Below are 15,756 nucleotides of genomic sequence, written 5' to 3'. Positions count from 1 at the left end.
ACCAGTCGTCACGAAGGTTTGCGTGCACGTAGTTGATACCTATCTGGTAGTCTTGGTTATGTAAGCCGACAGCAAAGGGTTCTATTAGCGCAGCGACTGGTTAAGCCATCAGGTGCTAGTAAAGCGAGACAGGCAGTCAGGATGACCTCAAGTTTCCCTATCATGCGCGCGCACAACAGTATGGCAGCTACAGGAAACAAAAGAAAGTTATTGTGCAATCACCTCCCAAGAGCGGAGTCTGTCGACCGAAATTCACAAAGCTCTTGCCGCGTGACAGGTTTCAAACGAAAGGGTGAAAATGCGTTTGGTCGCATACAGTTCAAGTTTTGTAAGCTTATAGCTGGTTGAAGAGAAACATTTCGAGAAGCACATGCATAATAAATATCGTGTGCCAGAAGCAATTAAGTCTGGAGTGCTGAACGCGGTAAAGTAAGCAACTGACGCGAGCATTGGGTTGTTGCACGAGGCGTCTGCAACGTCGGAAAGTAAGGTGTTTAGCGGCGACACACTGCCAGCGGAGACAGTACCATAAGTTGCGTTGCGAAACCACCAAAAGCGAAGCACATGGTTATAATCTGGTCAAGAAGCTGCAAATCGAAAAGCGCGCGCGACGCCATCGATGTTTACTCTCGACTCCGTGGTGCTCCGGCTCCACTCCGTGGCAGATGTCTTCTGCATTTCCGTGTGTGGCCCAAGGCCGTGCGCGGTGGTGAGAGTTTAGCTGGGGAACACGTTTTTGCTTGCGTGAGGGATTGCGTCATCGCGCCTCCATACATTTCCTGAGAAAAAGAAAGAAAAGTCACCGGTGCGGCGGTATCTTTCCTTTTATCGTCGTGCTGCTCTTTGCGCACCGCGGCGCCGTGTGGACGAAAGGGGGCCACCGGGGATCGAGCGTCGGCTGCGTCGGCGGCGAGGCGGTGGCTCTCCGCGCAGCGGCAACCGCCGCCCGCGACGCCGCGCCATCAGCAGCCGGTAATGGCGACAGCCGCCGAATGCAGCTCGCGAAGTTGCTGGGTGTGCTGTGCTCACGCTGGAATTACGTGATTTGCTGAAAAGCGCGGCTGGTCGCGCTGGGTGAGGCGTTCTTGGGTGAGCAGAGATCGTTTTGCCGTTCGCAGGAACAGGCCACGATGCCGGCGTCGTGTCTGTGGACGTTGTGTTCAAACCGCGCTCTGACTATTCATGCCGTCGCCATCAAGCGCTTCGTCTCGAACTCTGCTCCTGCCCTGGCTGAAGGGTTCCGGCACCAGCGTCCCAGGAAAGTTGTAATATGCGGTGAGTGCGGCGCTCTGGGGAAGCGATTTCGAGGTACAGATGGCTGTGCGACACCGCGCGCTTCGGTTTGTGCAAATGCCCAGAAGAGCTACGCGTTGCGCAGCGCTCCCGCTAGTTCTTCGTCGTAAAATATTTCGTATGTGCGCATAGGGCATGCATTTGTTGCATCTGGAATGCGCCTTACCATGCTCATCGCCGCGCTGTCATTTAATGTTGTGACTCGTGACGCACGTGTTGGATGGAGCAACACGTGGTAGCCTTCCCCAGACAGTGCCATTTAATCCCTGCCGTCGACGACAGTGCTGTTGGCATTTTTGCCAGATGCTCTGACGCGTTTGCTGATACGTCCAGTGCTTTTGCTGCTGCTGCTGGTGCACTCGGCGTGTTTTGCTCCCGGGAGTTCTTGCATAATCTAGAAATCTGAAGTGGAACGTTTGGTATAGAATGACGCACGCGCTCGCCTCCATCCATCATAGACATCTGCCCAGTTGCAGCCACGAAGGCGTTCGTTTTGCAGAAGTGCGCGCGCAAATGAGCATGATTTAGATAGTGTACGTCTTCTTCTGGAGTTTATCTGCCCATAAGTTGTTTGAGTGAATGGCTATAGAATTTCTGAATAATCAACTTAAAATTGTACAAGAAGCTCCTTGCAGGCCATTGACAAATTACAATCTGAAGGGCAGAGTTCCTTTCCAAGCGCGAGTTTTGTTAATGTTGTTGTTGGTTATATCGTAAAATTCACGGGCGAGATAAAACGCACAAATATACTTGGCTCTTCGACTTCGATTTTTATTGCAATTTAGAAATGAAAAATCGGCGTGATTAATTTGCCATATAGGGAGCTTGCATGAAGCGATGCATGCTGGGTAATCCGCCATGATGATGTCGTTGGCAGCAGACGACGCAGCACGGCACTGCCACTCAGCCTCGTCTACATGGTCGCGTACATGGAGGAAGGAAATTTCCAGAACTAGAAATCGTGAATGCCGGCGATCTTGACAGGCGGCCAGGTCCAGACGCATAGTGCAGTCAGTAGTTGTCGCGTAGCTTGAACAGGTCCGCGTCGCATCTGACAGTACGCTGGTGGTACCATCGAGACTTCCGATAGCCGTGCTTTGAGAAGTAGCCGGGCTCGAGTGACGCACGTGTATGTACACTGCGATGTCCCCGCCCTTGTGAGCAGGGCCCGCCTCTCCAAAGTCAAGTGGAGCGGCAGCGAAGGACGGTCTGCCCGGTCAGTCCCCCTTTCTTCTTGTCGACAGAAAACAAAGAAAATCGCAGCCACGCACAGGTGTTCCTAAGCACTCTCTGTCATGAACCTGATGAAGATAACAAGGGAGCACACGACAGATAATCTCGCCAGGTCTACTGGCGATCTCCGGCGCAGAGACTGCAGATGGCGAGGAGCAGTGACGTTGCACATAAGGCTGGTCCCGATTTTTATTCTTTCGGCTGGGCACGAGTGATGGCTGGGCAAGGTTTCTTCAGCCTTGCTCCTGTGCTACTCCAAGGCCGCGTAGCAACACCGCTTGGTGTTTTGTATCGCTAATCGGAAAGGTTTTCGCTGCATTTGTTGGTTGGTATTTGTATCATCCTTTTAACTGCGCCGTGCCACAGCGGCAAAGAGCCTACGGCGCTCTGCTGCTGGACCTGAAGACGTGGCTTTGATCCCGGCCGCTTTTCATTGGAGGCGAAAAGCAAATGGCGCCCGTGTGCTGCGCGATGGCGGTGCACGTGAAGGAATCCCAGGCGGTTGAAATTAATCCGGAACCCTCCACTGTTGCGTCCCCCGCAGCCCGTGTAGTTTTGGGATCGTAAACACGTACCCATAGATTATAAACCAAACCATTTTAACTATTTGAAATATTTCTTGGCTATTTTTTCACTCGTCAGACGGTTTTAGATTTAGTCGGTGTCGCGGACGTGCGCGTGAAAACAAGGTTTGTTTGCGGTGCGAGTAAAGGTAGCATTTTGGTTTCGTCGTGCAGGATGCATGGGTGGGCTCATAACGTGACCGCGGCAGTAAATTAGGCTTCTCGGCGGTCAGTAGAAGGCAAAACGTTAAAGCTGCAGCGCTCACTCGACGGAGTTGCGTGTTCAGGCTTGTCGGGCACAAGGTGCACAGGTTCGCAGGGCTCACGCTTGTGTGCGTGCCACACCTCTGGTAAGGCGATGCGGGGCTGAGGAAGGGAATGCACAGACGACCTCGGTGCTTCTCTCCTTCAGGTCCGGTAGCCATCGTCCAGGTAATAGAGATTTAGCACACCGCGATCCGCTACCGTGATCCGCCACCGCGCGTATCACTGCGCATTCTCAGATCACTTTGATGCCGATAGATGGCGCCACATACTAGATGTCGCCACATAGACCTGCCGCATTGGAACCAATCAGCTTGTACGCCCCCCGCCCACGAGCGATAGAGGGTCACGGTATGCTAAATCTCTCTAATGTGGCTTTCAGTTAGCGTCGTTGCTTCTACTGACTGCACGAGTGCAGCTATGGAGCGGGCAACCTGTAGCGCAAATATTTCACTCTCTAAACTCCTCAACGGAATTCTTATCTTGCAGTGTTTCACCTTAAGTCTGTTGTGCAAAGTCCTATCCCGCATAACGCATAAAGTTTCACTTCTCAAAGCAATTGCGATGATGAGGTCGCATTGATGTGTCGCTATATCGCTAATGCAAAGCAGCGAAAACAACCCTTGGGCTTTCCACATTGCTATCATGCTCGAAACGGCTTCGACATAAAATTCCGATTATCCACGGCATGAACGTACCGCGGATATACGTCCTTGAGGTTCCCTTGGCAGACGATGCATGGGTTGCAGGCTAAAATCACACAGGCCTAGGGTATAATGGCAGCGTTCAGTAAACGAGGTAATAGCATTGTCGTCGGGCAATTTCCCCTTTGGATTCTACTGTTTCCAGCCAATTAGCGTGATATTTACGTGCCTTACGCGTGTCTCGAAGCTTACTTTGATCCGCCACTCATAGTGAATATACTTTAGCAGCACTTCCCTTATCGGGCTATTAACGGGAAGGGGTTGAAAGTGCGGCTTGGAGCAACATTATATGTGGTACAGGTCAGAAAGGTTGCGAATAGCGGAAATGCAGATTCAGTATGGAATAATGGTCATTTACAATGACTAAACATGCGACAGGGATAAAAATGAAAGAAAACGCTTGTTGTAATTGCGTGGTCTGTAGGGTTGCGCCAATAGTACATTTTGAAAATCCAGTCGAACGGGAATAGTGTAGCTTTGCTACTGGTGGGATAGTGAACGCACAGACTATATAAAATATTCATACGATATTCTGTTCGATTTGTTGTACGTGTGATATCGGAAACAGCGAGGCGCAAGCGGCGGGCGCTGTGGTACGGAGCTGTGGCTCGCGGAGCTATAAATATGTAGCTGCCAAAAGACGCAACACCGGTTTTATCGTTCGCATGCGTAGGAAGACGAACTTTTGGACCGCTGATGAGAGAAAATGAATTAGCACATCTCACTAGAGAGAGCGCCGCCATGGCGAGGGGCTAACCAAACCCGGCTGAACCTTGCTGAGTTGGCCAATCGTATAGGTCACATGTGAGCATTTATGGATTCTCAGCAAACAAACGAAGGAAAAATGGGGAGCTTCATTATGAGATACATACGAAGGAAACCAATTGCTATTGACACAAAGGAAAGCGTGGTGTGTGGTGGCGGTAGTGGTTTATTGAATAATCAAAAAGGAAGGAAAAGAGTGTTGGTGCCGGCCGCGACAGCTGCTGTCTAAAATCTGAATCACCTGAGCTGCTGCCGGCGTGAAAGAAAAGGAAATAGGGAAAGGATAGCGATGGGGGTACAGAGGGGAGCGATAGCAAGAAAAGACAGAGGGGGGGGGGGGGAGGACACGCTTTGTGTGCGTGTTTTAAATGATGCAATCATGGAGATAATTGAATATAAAGTAGAATAAAAAAACAACCACATGCCGCCGAACCCACGACCTTCGAATTCAACGTCAGGTGTTCTATCGACAGAGGTGCTGCGACAGCTGTGCTGTTCAGCCTTCTACTTTTACCAGCGCCAACACAGAGGGGAAAAAAAAAAAAAAAAAAAAGATGCCTGTTATTTTTTTAACGTCAGTGGCTGTTGGATCTCTTCGTACATTCATGAACTCTGCAATACGAGCGGATCTGTCAGAACATTCGGCGTGCACTATTGGAACCGGCCGTCTTTCCTCCCTGTCACTCACCGCCTTGCTTTCCCCTCTTTCTGTTCCTCACTATCCCTTTCCGCCGCCTCAGTGGAGGTGCTTCTGGTGTTTAGATAGCAGATACAGGGGCTGGCAAACAACTTTTTACGTCAGTTTTTGTTTTTTATAATAAATAACCACTTACAACTACTATTCGACCCGTTCAGTAAATCGAATAGGAGGATATTCGATTCGCTATTCGAAAATTTTCATTATTCGCACATCTTTAGGCTAGCCTGCAAAAAAAAAAGAAAAAAAAAAAAGGAGGAAATTCGGGAGCTGAGAACCGGATGTATCTTCTTTCTGAGGTGCGATTTTGTCCATGCATCAAAGAAAGGAACGTACAATTTATCCCGCCATGGTGCTGCCCTTTTCAGGAATGATTCTGGCGGACAGTTCATTGTTGTCTCCTTCATGCATTTGTATTTATGAATATCATCAGCCTGACTATACCCACTGCAGGGCGAAGGCCTCTCCCATATTTCTCCACTTAACCCGGCTCTGTGCTAGCTGCATCCACTTGACCCCTGCGAACTTCCTAACCTCATCCGCCCACCTAACTTTCTGCCGCCCCCTGCTACGCTTTCCTTCCCTTGGAATCCAGTTTGTTACCCTAAGCGACCATCGGTTATCCTCTCTTCGCACTACATGTCCTGCCCATGTCCATTTCTTCTTCTTAATTTCCACTAGAATGTCGGTAACTTGAGTTATTTCTCTGTCCCACTCTGCACGCTTTCTATCTCTTAATGTTACCCCTACCATTTTTCGTTCCATAGCCCTCTGGGTTGTCCTCAACTTAAGTAGAACTCTCTTGGTTAGCCTCCACGTTTCAGCCCCATAGGTGAGTGAGTACAGGTAAGATGCAACTGTTATATACTTTCCTCTTTAGCGATACCGGTAAGCTGCTAATCATAATCTGTGAGTGCTTTCCAAATGCGCTCCATCCCAATCTTATTCTTGTTATTTCCTTTTCATGGTCCAGATCAGAATATATCGGATTAATTTGAGAACTTGTAAAGCACCAAATAAACCTCCTTATACTGTATAGCATTGCTCTCCTGAGAAGAAAGCGGACGTGTTCTTGAAAGGCAAAAATGCTGCCGTCGCTCTGTCTCACGCTCTGTTCGAAATTATATATCGGAGCGCAACTCGGACCACGCAGCGTGGCAGCAGTAATACATATTGTGCACGGTGTTTGCAGACTAAGTTCGCGTGCTGCAATATACTCTTATGTCGAGTCTTTAATTACTGCTTCAGTAAGGATGGACCGACTCGAACAACGGTGTTTCTCGTCTGCTGTTGTCTAAAACAGCGTGGTTGCATGGTGGCACTGTTCGGATTTATATATTTGCAGTGGGAGGTTTGCGTAGGAGCGCAGATGCGGTGAAAAAATGTTCTGCAATAATTAATAACTGCAGTAGACTTCGAGAGGTGGCATTTTCGTCTGGTCGACGAGTAAAGGTCCCTGGGTTCATTTGTAAGCCATGGAAAGTGTGTGATTAACGTTCCTGCGCTGAGTTGGCCTAATAATTTGCTAAGGCGGAAGTTATATCGTTTAGGACTGCCTACCGCTTCGTATTTCTTCATGCAGTGGCGAGGTGATTTTACACTCATAATGTGTTGCGTTCTTAAACTAGTGGCTCTGTGCTCAAATTCCTGTTATGTGCTCTAATTGGAGGCATACCAATTAGAGCATTGCACTTGCAGCGTTCTAACTGAGGAAACGCGCCCATAAACCAAGCCACACCTAAAAAAATTGCCCTTCGGGCGTCACACTGCATTATGTCGCACTATTATATTTCAGCGACATGGTTCACTACGTCCGTGTAAGTCTCATAATCGCCGAGACGCAGTAACCGGTGTGTTCTACTGCTAACCCCGAAAGCGGGCAGCCATTTCCTAAGCTCCTGCGGTTTGCGGCTTCGATTTTTGTAGCCGCTTCAAGCGTCACTCCAGCCTTAAGAGGTTCGAATGGAAACATTTGCGTGTGGCTAATTTTACACGAGAGTTCAACTCATTCTTTCCGTGTCTGTCGGCTAATAGCACATGCAGCAAAACCGTATTAGATTACAAAAATGATATCTTGAATTATTCGCAAGTATCTTACACGCATCCCTTTCGAGCGTATGCACGCCGCGTGTGCACGCCGCGTGTGCACCACCGAAGCGTGCCGATGGTCATGTCTGGCAAGCTGACGGGACGTCGGTGGTGGACACGATGCGTCGTTACTGCCCGATAATGGATGGAAGGGAATTCGAATTCGTGCCAGCGATATTTCATTTTTAAGACATTAGATGTTACCGTGGACGCGGGCAAAGGTGCAGAACGTAGGCGAGTATCGACGCTGGCTTTGCGCAGTATAAGCTTCTCTGTCCGCCATAGACGGCACTATTCACTATTGAGTAGCAGCAGTGGTTGAAAGCGAGGGGCTTTAAAAAGCACTGGTACGTAAAACATGCTTCGTATATGAAGCAGTATTGACGATCGTCCGAAAAGCCGCGAAGCAAACCAGATCACTGTTGTGACGTTCTACATATCTATGGATAACCTTTTACGCTTGTTTCGGAAGGTTAGGGAATTCAATAACTTACTATTACATTACATTGCATTGAAGTAAGTAATGCTTCGCGCGCTACGCGATCGCCAGCAGTGCGGGCTGTGTCTTTTGGGAAAAAGGTATCGTCTTTGTTAAAAATTTGGAGCTCATCCTGGCCGGCGGCGTTTAACATTGAGGCTGCTGGCGGCGGGCGTACGTGTCTTTCACTCTCGCAAGCAACGCTCGGCATCGCTCCGGCCAGTGTCGCGGTGGTCTTCAAACTTTTGGCAAATACTGTTTGGACTTCTAATTAAATTTGACATTACGGGAGGCAAATATTTAAATGCTCCCTGTATATAACTGGCCATAAACGGTTTGAATGAAGCGCATATACTAACGTTTATCTCAGTGAGGCCCACTGCTTTGCGTGTGCCGGTTGACACCACAGAACCGACATGTGAAGCTCTCTTCCCCGGCGTGGACATGTTGCTTGTTCAGCTAATAATTCCTGCCCGCTAAGCCCGCGCCGGGCTGCCGCTCGACGAAGGGAACGATTTCTCCTTCGCCGCCTTGGCGTTCCGTTCTTTCCTCGTTTCACCGACGTCACAGACTCTTATTGCCTCCAGTCTATTGGCTTGAGCTTTTCTTCGTCTTTCACGGCAACGGCCGCGGCGCTGCTTACGGGCGCTTGCACGATAAACATTTAGTAAAAGGTTTCCTGCGCGAAAATCGTTAGCCCGGCCCGCCCCCCCCCCCTTTTTTTTTTTTTTTTTCTTTTCGCATTGTTTGCGCCCGAAGCGCGGCGGCTTCGACCCGCCTTATCGCGTGCCGAGTCTTCGAACATGCGCCGGGATTCGGGGATGGAAAGGGCTGGCGAGAAGGGGCGCCTCATAAATTCCGCCTCGTCAGGCCTGCCCGCGCAATGCCGAAGGGGCGCCGCCGATTGAAGGGCTGCCACTCTCCGTGGGAAGATCGCTGGCGCAGGAAGGGCCTCGCAATTCCGCTCTGCGGCACCTGCCTGGCAGTCCGGAACGCACTTCATCCATTTCCGTTTCCCTGATTTTGTAATGTTTTAACAGCGCTCGCATTCTTTCCCCGCTTCCTTGCTTTCAGTCGAGGCTGTTCATTGGTGAGTGCTGTGCCTTTTTATTTCTGCGAAACTACACGTCTCCTTCCGCACTGCGGCTTGCTGCAACACGTGCTTATGGTTCAAGCACCTCCCGGCTTTGTATGTCCTTGAAGGCGCAGCTTCAACAGCACGCTGCACCTGTTGAGCTTGTGCACCATCCCCGCGGCGGTGTGTGCGAATCTAAACATAACCACCGTAGATCACTCCGCGTAATGGCCGTAATAGTATATTTTGTCCAAGCTGGTGAGAGCGGGCTTTCAGGCGAGCGGTGTTTGAAAGTGAGCGAGGCTTTCTGCGTGAGGATTTCTGCGAGTAACTAACAGATCGTCAGAACCGAGAGCTTAGTTATTACGAAGCGGCGGAAAAAGTTAACAAGGAACCTTACTTGTTGTTGCCCTTATCTAGGACGCTCCTGTAATGTCGCTTTCGGCGTGTTTGCAGCGTGTACTACGTGTGAAATGTGAACTCTTCGCTCCAGCGAGTAAGCAGCGTAGGCTGGCAGGATACGTTGGGAGCGCCAACACCCTCTGCGATACTGTGAGCAGTGCGAATAAGGGGCCACAGGAGTGCGTTCCAAAAGCCTCCCGTACTCTTTTTTTTTTTTTTTTTTTTCCACACGCAGTAGCCGCAGTTTAAAACAAGTCTGAAAAAAGAAACGATGCAGTGCTCGTACAGTTGGCACAAAAGTAAAACAGTGCCCGGGTCTGCGGAACAATTGCGTGGCTTCATCTGAACTGCCGATGACGTAAGGGTCAAAAATGTACCACTAGTCATCCGGATAACCACACGCACAAAAGCTGTGTGCATGCGCATCCGCTGCTATAGAGTGTGCGTCGATAAATTGTCCGTTCGCGTGCTCGGTTTTACCTGAGCCGCCTCTATTTGCCGGTCATCACGCCCCACTTGGCAGGATTGTGTCGTGGTCCAATAGTTGAGTGCGCTTTTCCCAGCTTAGAATTACGTGCAAACACAACAAAGTACAATCTTTTTAGAGATCAACGGCGAATGGGGAAAAAGAAAAAACCTTGAAGCGGGCTGCTGGTGGGAGCGATCAGTTTATTTCCGCGAGTATTGATATCGCGCCGACAGTGTCCTGTCTACACCTGTGTTAGTTTTCCCCGTCTTTTTTGCGCTATGTCTTCAAGAGACAGTTCCCCATTCGTGGCGGGAGAGATGCCAAGTGACGGCATTGCACCCGCACACTGTCCTCAAGCGTGGACACTTCCCATCGCCTCGCTTTTGGACTGGATGCTTTTCTGGACAGGCTTGTGTGTTCCCTTTCGTTGTGCTTGTAGTAGTACAGGAAGTAGTACAGTCACGTACGAGCTAACCTGAAACGACGGCGCGGCAACCAAATACTTCCGGCCGCTTCGTGCAGCCACAGTATCCACCGCGGGATCAAATCTCGGCCGCGGCGGCTGCGTGGAGGCGAAATCCAAGTCTCCCGTATGCCGTGGAATGTCGGTATACGATGAATCCTTGGCGGGCAAAATTATCCGAACCCCTCCACTACAGTGTCTCCCGTAGTCAGTTACACTGATCAGCAAGGTAAACGGCGGCACAAGAGTGATCTTTTTCGACGCAGAAATAGACTAAGTGGAATAATACTGCGAAAACACATGCGCGCGATATTGGGCAATCGAAACAAAATATAAACTTTTGGTAGTAGATAGTTGCTCAGCGACAGGGTTGTAGGGGTGTGATGAAACAGGTGCGAGAGCGCAGGCCATCTCGGCTCGTTTGACATTAGTTATGCTGATCCCGGTGCCCGTACGTGTTTGCGCTCTCTTGCCAGTGTATCTCTTGACCGGCTCATGTTCTCGTGTATGTACAGCCGCTCTGATTTTTGACATTATAGCGCGAGCATCCACCAAACTGCTGGTCAGCGCCTTACAACGGCGATAAGCGTGCAACACTGCGAGAGTTCGTGCATGCGCAAGAATGTGGAACGTCGTCTGCTATGCTATTCCGATCGCCGACACACACCCTGTTACAATATCTGTTCACAAGAAAAAAAAAAAAAAAGCGGCGCGCACTATGTCACACGTGCTTTGCTTGGCGCCTCTTTTGTCGTTTTCGCGCCCCATTTATGGCTGCTCAAGTCGGAAGGTTCGCGTTCCATGCAATGCCTTCCACGTGCTGCTGTATTTCCTTTCTTTTACTTTTTTTTTCTTAACTCGGCTTCGCCAGAGCAGGCTCCTAGGAAAAAAAAAAAAACAGCGCATGTGCTCTATCGAGTTTTCGCGAAGATATTGTGGCAGGGCGTGTGTCTTTGCGATCGGAACAGCGTAGCAGAAGACGCTCTCTCTCTTCGTGCGCGTGCGCGAACTCTCGCCGTGTTGCACGCTTATCGCCGTTATAAGGCGCTGAGCAGCAGTTTGGTCTAGTTTGGTCGACGCTCGCGCTATATTGTTAAAAATCAAGGCGGCTGTACGCCGCCATCAGTATAAGCATCGGTCTTGGCTCGCGTGCACGTTTCATGTTAGCTTTTTCGTTACTGTCGAGTTATAGTCGGAGGTCATCAACCGACAGGGTCCGTTTTTGAGTAACGTAGTCGCGTGCTTATGCCACTTCAGGAGCTGGAAAATTTCGGAGGGTTGAAGACAACTATCATTTCCGCTCCGGAGATTTGTAACTTCTGGCGAGTCCACCCACACAGTTTAGCAGCAAATATGTCCTGAAGACTTGACCGAGGCTGTGCATCCTTCCCAAAGTCATTTCAGTAGTACCACGCGAGCGTCGACTGCGCTTGATCAGTTCCTAATTGAAAAACTCGGCGATAGTTGCGCATGCGCATGAATCACAGTTCAGGGTTCAGTGAACTGCTAGAACTGCTCGTGGATATGAACGCGGCCTTTGTTTCTTTCCTTCGCTTGTCGCTCTCGTTTGGCATATGTTCCACCGACGTTCAAGTCAGGCCACAATTGGCGCCTGCTGCCAGTAACCAGTTCGTTCTAGAAACAAGGCTTTCGCACTTCTGTGACGTCACGCTCCTTGCTCTGTTGACCATACCGTACCCTGATTTTATACCCTCCAGGGCTCAAGAAGCGACGGTCGCCAAGTTCCAAGGCATGGTGTGGTCATCCGGGCAATATGCCTGACGTTACAGGGGGAATTCAGATGCATTTTGTTTGTGGAAAGCGCAGTGACAGCGCATTCACCATTTCTAGAACGAGGAATTTCGAAATCAGCGTTTCGCTTGTTCTTTTGTTTCCAGATATTTATAAGGACGCGCCAAATGGTGGCCGCTTCGCGGTTGTCTGAAAATCGCGCAGGATAAGCGGAGTTGTCCACGTCTTCATTATAGCGATCGCCAACTGCCGTTCACTTTTCCTAGACGTGACACTCGCCAGTGAATGTAAACAGGCTAGTACAACCGACGTGCTCAACGTCGAATAGACGCCATCGCTGCTTTGAGAACAGCGTTGGGCATTGCCCGTTTTCAGCACGTCTAGCAGGGCCTTATCACTGAATGGCTCTCTTAGAAAATCTTGAGAAAAGACAGGTCGAGAAAGTCTCCGTAGCGAAACTACAGAGGCGTGAGTCTTCTGCCGCTCTGCGTGTACCTTTCTGGCGCATAATAGTGCCGCGCCTCCGTTATGGTTCGGTTCAGGGCGCTCGACTGCTGATCCCGAGGACGTGGGTTCGATCCTGGCGGCGATGTTCGCGTTTCGATGGAAGCGAAAAGTAAGGCGCCCGTGTAGTTAGTGTGCGATGTCGGTGCACATTAAAGAACGCCGGGTGGGCGAAATTTCCGGCGTCCTCCACTATACGGCGTCCCTCATAGCCTTTGAGTAAGGCTGCTCTATTTTTTTTTTTTTAGAGGAGCCTTACGTTTGAAATGTTAAACCCTACAATCCATCCATCCATAATAGTGCCGGCGTATTTCTGAAAGAGAAAAAGCGAAACTCTGATAGTGAAATTCAGTCGTGGAATATCGCGCCTGCTGCAGTCTACCGCTTTCTCTTGCGCTGTCAGCGGCGGGTATGCCAAAGGAGTGCGGCAAGGAAAGTATAAGAACCGGGGCCGCGCACAGCTTTAGAAAGAGCATAGCAGGCGGCGGTCGCTGTGGTACATGCGCATGCGGGAGTTCTCGCAGAGTTTGCCTACCCTCTTCGTTACAGGGCGCTGATCAAGCAAGCAATCAATTGTGAAGGGGCACAATGCCATGGTAGCCATAGTTGTACAAAGCCAAGCCCAGCCGACAAAGAGCCCAACCCAACACGATGACGATCTCCTGCTACTCCGTACGCAGGGATGTAACCGCCGTACCTCCGAATAACAGAACTTTTGTTTACAGCACGTATAGCCTTTGCCAAAAGTTAGCCCAGAGGGTTTGCTTCTAATATGTAGTGGCTCTTTATAGCATTCGTGGGTGTCCTGGTAGGGGCCGGACCAGAACGCATCTTAACGTCAGATTTCGGACTATGGGGATGCATTGCGAGCTTCAAGGTGTGGCTCAGAAGCAGACCCCTGCAAACTTGTGGCAAAGGTTGTTGCTCGCTTGGCTACAGCACTTGCGCTTGAACGTTGCCTTCAACGACTTGTTATATTCGCCCAGGTCTTTCTGCATATTTTTCTCCTTGTGTGGCGATGTTTTGTACCGCCGTATTCTGGTACAGAATGAAGTGAAAGGTTCAGCACATGCTCCGTCCTGTCAGTGACGACGCAGGTGTGGCGAGTTTTCTCTTGCCTCCTTCAGGACAATGATGTTCCGTGTTGTAACCAAAAATTGTTTCAATTAAACGCAAAAATTCCTATTGCAGGTACGTTTTTTTTTTTTTTTTTTTTCCTTGAATCGGCTAGTGAAAGCTCGAGCAATTTGGAAAAAGCGGGACAATTTCGGGTTTTAAAACTTTCTGAAACTCTGTGAAAGCTCCCTTTTAGCCAAGCTTTACTCCTCAAATTCCTTGAAGGGCAAATTCCCCGAGGAAAGATCATTCAAGTTGGTAGTTTATTAAACTCGCACACTTTCTCATTATTTTTTTCTTCGACAATTCGGGCTATGCGCGTGTTGTCTCTCGCGAATTTCGAAACTCCAAGTACTCACAGGTTGAAGCTAAGACGCTCAGCTTGCCAACGGCACTTCGCACGTATCACCGCTGGTGCTCGTCCTACACCCCCTACCCACTCCTTCTCCCTTGCAGAGCACTGGGCGCGTGCCCAGGCCCCATCTCCGCGATGGGCACGGCCTGCTCCACCGACCAGGCCGTCCTGCTTGTGGGCTCCGCAGCGTTCCCGGAGAACTACGCCTCCTTCGAGAACCAAAGGGCGCGCACTCCGATGGACCGGGCCGACGAGGCCATTACGCTAGGTTCGCCTGCCTACTGCCCTCCGACAAAGCGTGCTCTCGGGGCGCCTATGCGAGATACTGTGTAACGCGTGGGCTATTTTTACGGTGAAATCGTAGCGCGTCGATCTGCTACCGATGGCTGTTGAAATCCGTTCTTCGTGGCAGGCGATAAACGCGTTCTTTAGCTCTCCGTGCGTTGTCAACTCTTTGCATGCGCTTTTTCCCTAGTGCTGCCGGCCTTTCTATGCTGTCTTAGTACTGTCATCCTTTGAAGTAGATCATCTTGGGTGCCAAAACTACTCAGGAGCTGTATGAGAGATGCCGTAGTGGAGGACTCCGAATAATTTCGGTCGCCCGGGGTCCTTTAACGTGCGCTGATCGGGAACCTGTCACTGCGGAGAGGCCAAATAGAGTTTTGGCCTGTGAATATCTGTTAATATAAGATGTTAATTTAGGTGACCTTTCTTTTTTTTTTTTTTTTTACGTTAAAATCTTCAACCGTGCATTGTGCCGTATTATCACTGGATAAGTTTTCAGAGTACTGTGAACCTCTCTTCCCCGCGACCCGATTGGGGAGCTTCATGGCTGCCCCCGACTGGCGTTTCCCGCATTGCATTCGCATACGGATTCCCTGTGTAGATGACTTCGCGACGTCGTTATTATAAATGCTATAGATCGAACTTTTGTATATTTGGAGTACATAAGTTTGGAAAAAATGTGCATAATTACACTCGGTATAAAACGGGGAAAAATATAATTTTCTTACCTCTTTGAGCAACAGCTTGCGTATGAATGCGACTCACAGACGAAAGGCCAGATGATTAGAGGCCCACTTCTCCATATAAAACCCTTGCAAGTCATAGTGCGCGCTGTTTTGGCATTGGCAACATTGGGCAGCGGCAGCCATGTTTCCTCCAAGTGGGCGGCACGGATACAAGAAACGTGGCACTCAGAAAACTTGATTAGTGATTCTATTTTACCCCTGTCAGAAAGGCAATCTGGTGGCGCTGTTTGGCGTGGACATCAAAAGCTTCCGTGTGATGACTTGGGGATTATAACAAAACTAAAAAAAAAAAAAAAATCATGTAGAGAAACACCTGAAGAAAACTGTTTTTCGTGCATGGGTGACTTACTTGGACACTGCGTGACTGACAGCGTTGAATCATTGATGACGCAGTTTTAAGCAGTCGGTCGTCGTCGTTGATCTCGACTTGTTTGACGGCTCTGAAATGTATGCGTTTACGAACCCCGTTTCACCAGCTCTGTTGGGTTTATTTTGAGCATCTGT

At 49.7% G+C, this 15,756-nt stretch overlaps 1 protein-coding gene across 3 annotated transcripts in view; it reads left to right on the top strand.

Annotated features, from left to right (window-relative positions):
* Nucleotides 1–15,756, top strand: part of CAH1 (carbonic anhydrase 1) — a 91,045-nt gene that overhangs the window by 53,247 nt on the left and 22,042 nt on the right. Inside the window, exons 1-2 of one of the 3 annotated variants that reach the window (XM_084590057.1) lie at nucleotides 824–972; nucleotides 1,119–1,275. The exons of 1 other annotated variant lie outside the window; for it this stretch is intronic. In XM_084590057.1, coding sequence (XP_084446183.1) covers nucleotides 1,131–1,275 — 145 coding nt within the window. In that variant the 5' untranslated portion in view covers nucleotides 824–972; nucleotides 1,119–1,130. Of the gene's footprint in view, nucleotides 1–823; nucleotides 973–1,118; nucleotides 1,276–8,956; nucleotides 9,176–14,322; nucleotides 14,490–15,756 lie in introns of those variants that run through there. One more of the 3 variants, XM_084590055.1, reaches the window with a different exon arrangement.

This window comes from Amblyomma maculatum, chromosome 1 (genome assembly GCF_055883805.1).
Source record: "Amblyomma maculatum isolate TAMU_Amacu chromosome 1, ASM5588380v1, whole genome shotgun sequence".
Classification (NCBI taxonomy): Eukaryota; Metazoa; Arthropoda; class Arachnida; order Ixodida; family Ixodidae; genus Amblyomma; species Amblyomma maculatum.
This window is presented reverse-complemented; position numbering and strand designations above follow the sequence as displayed.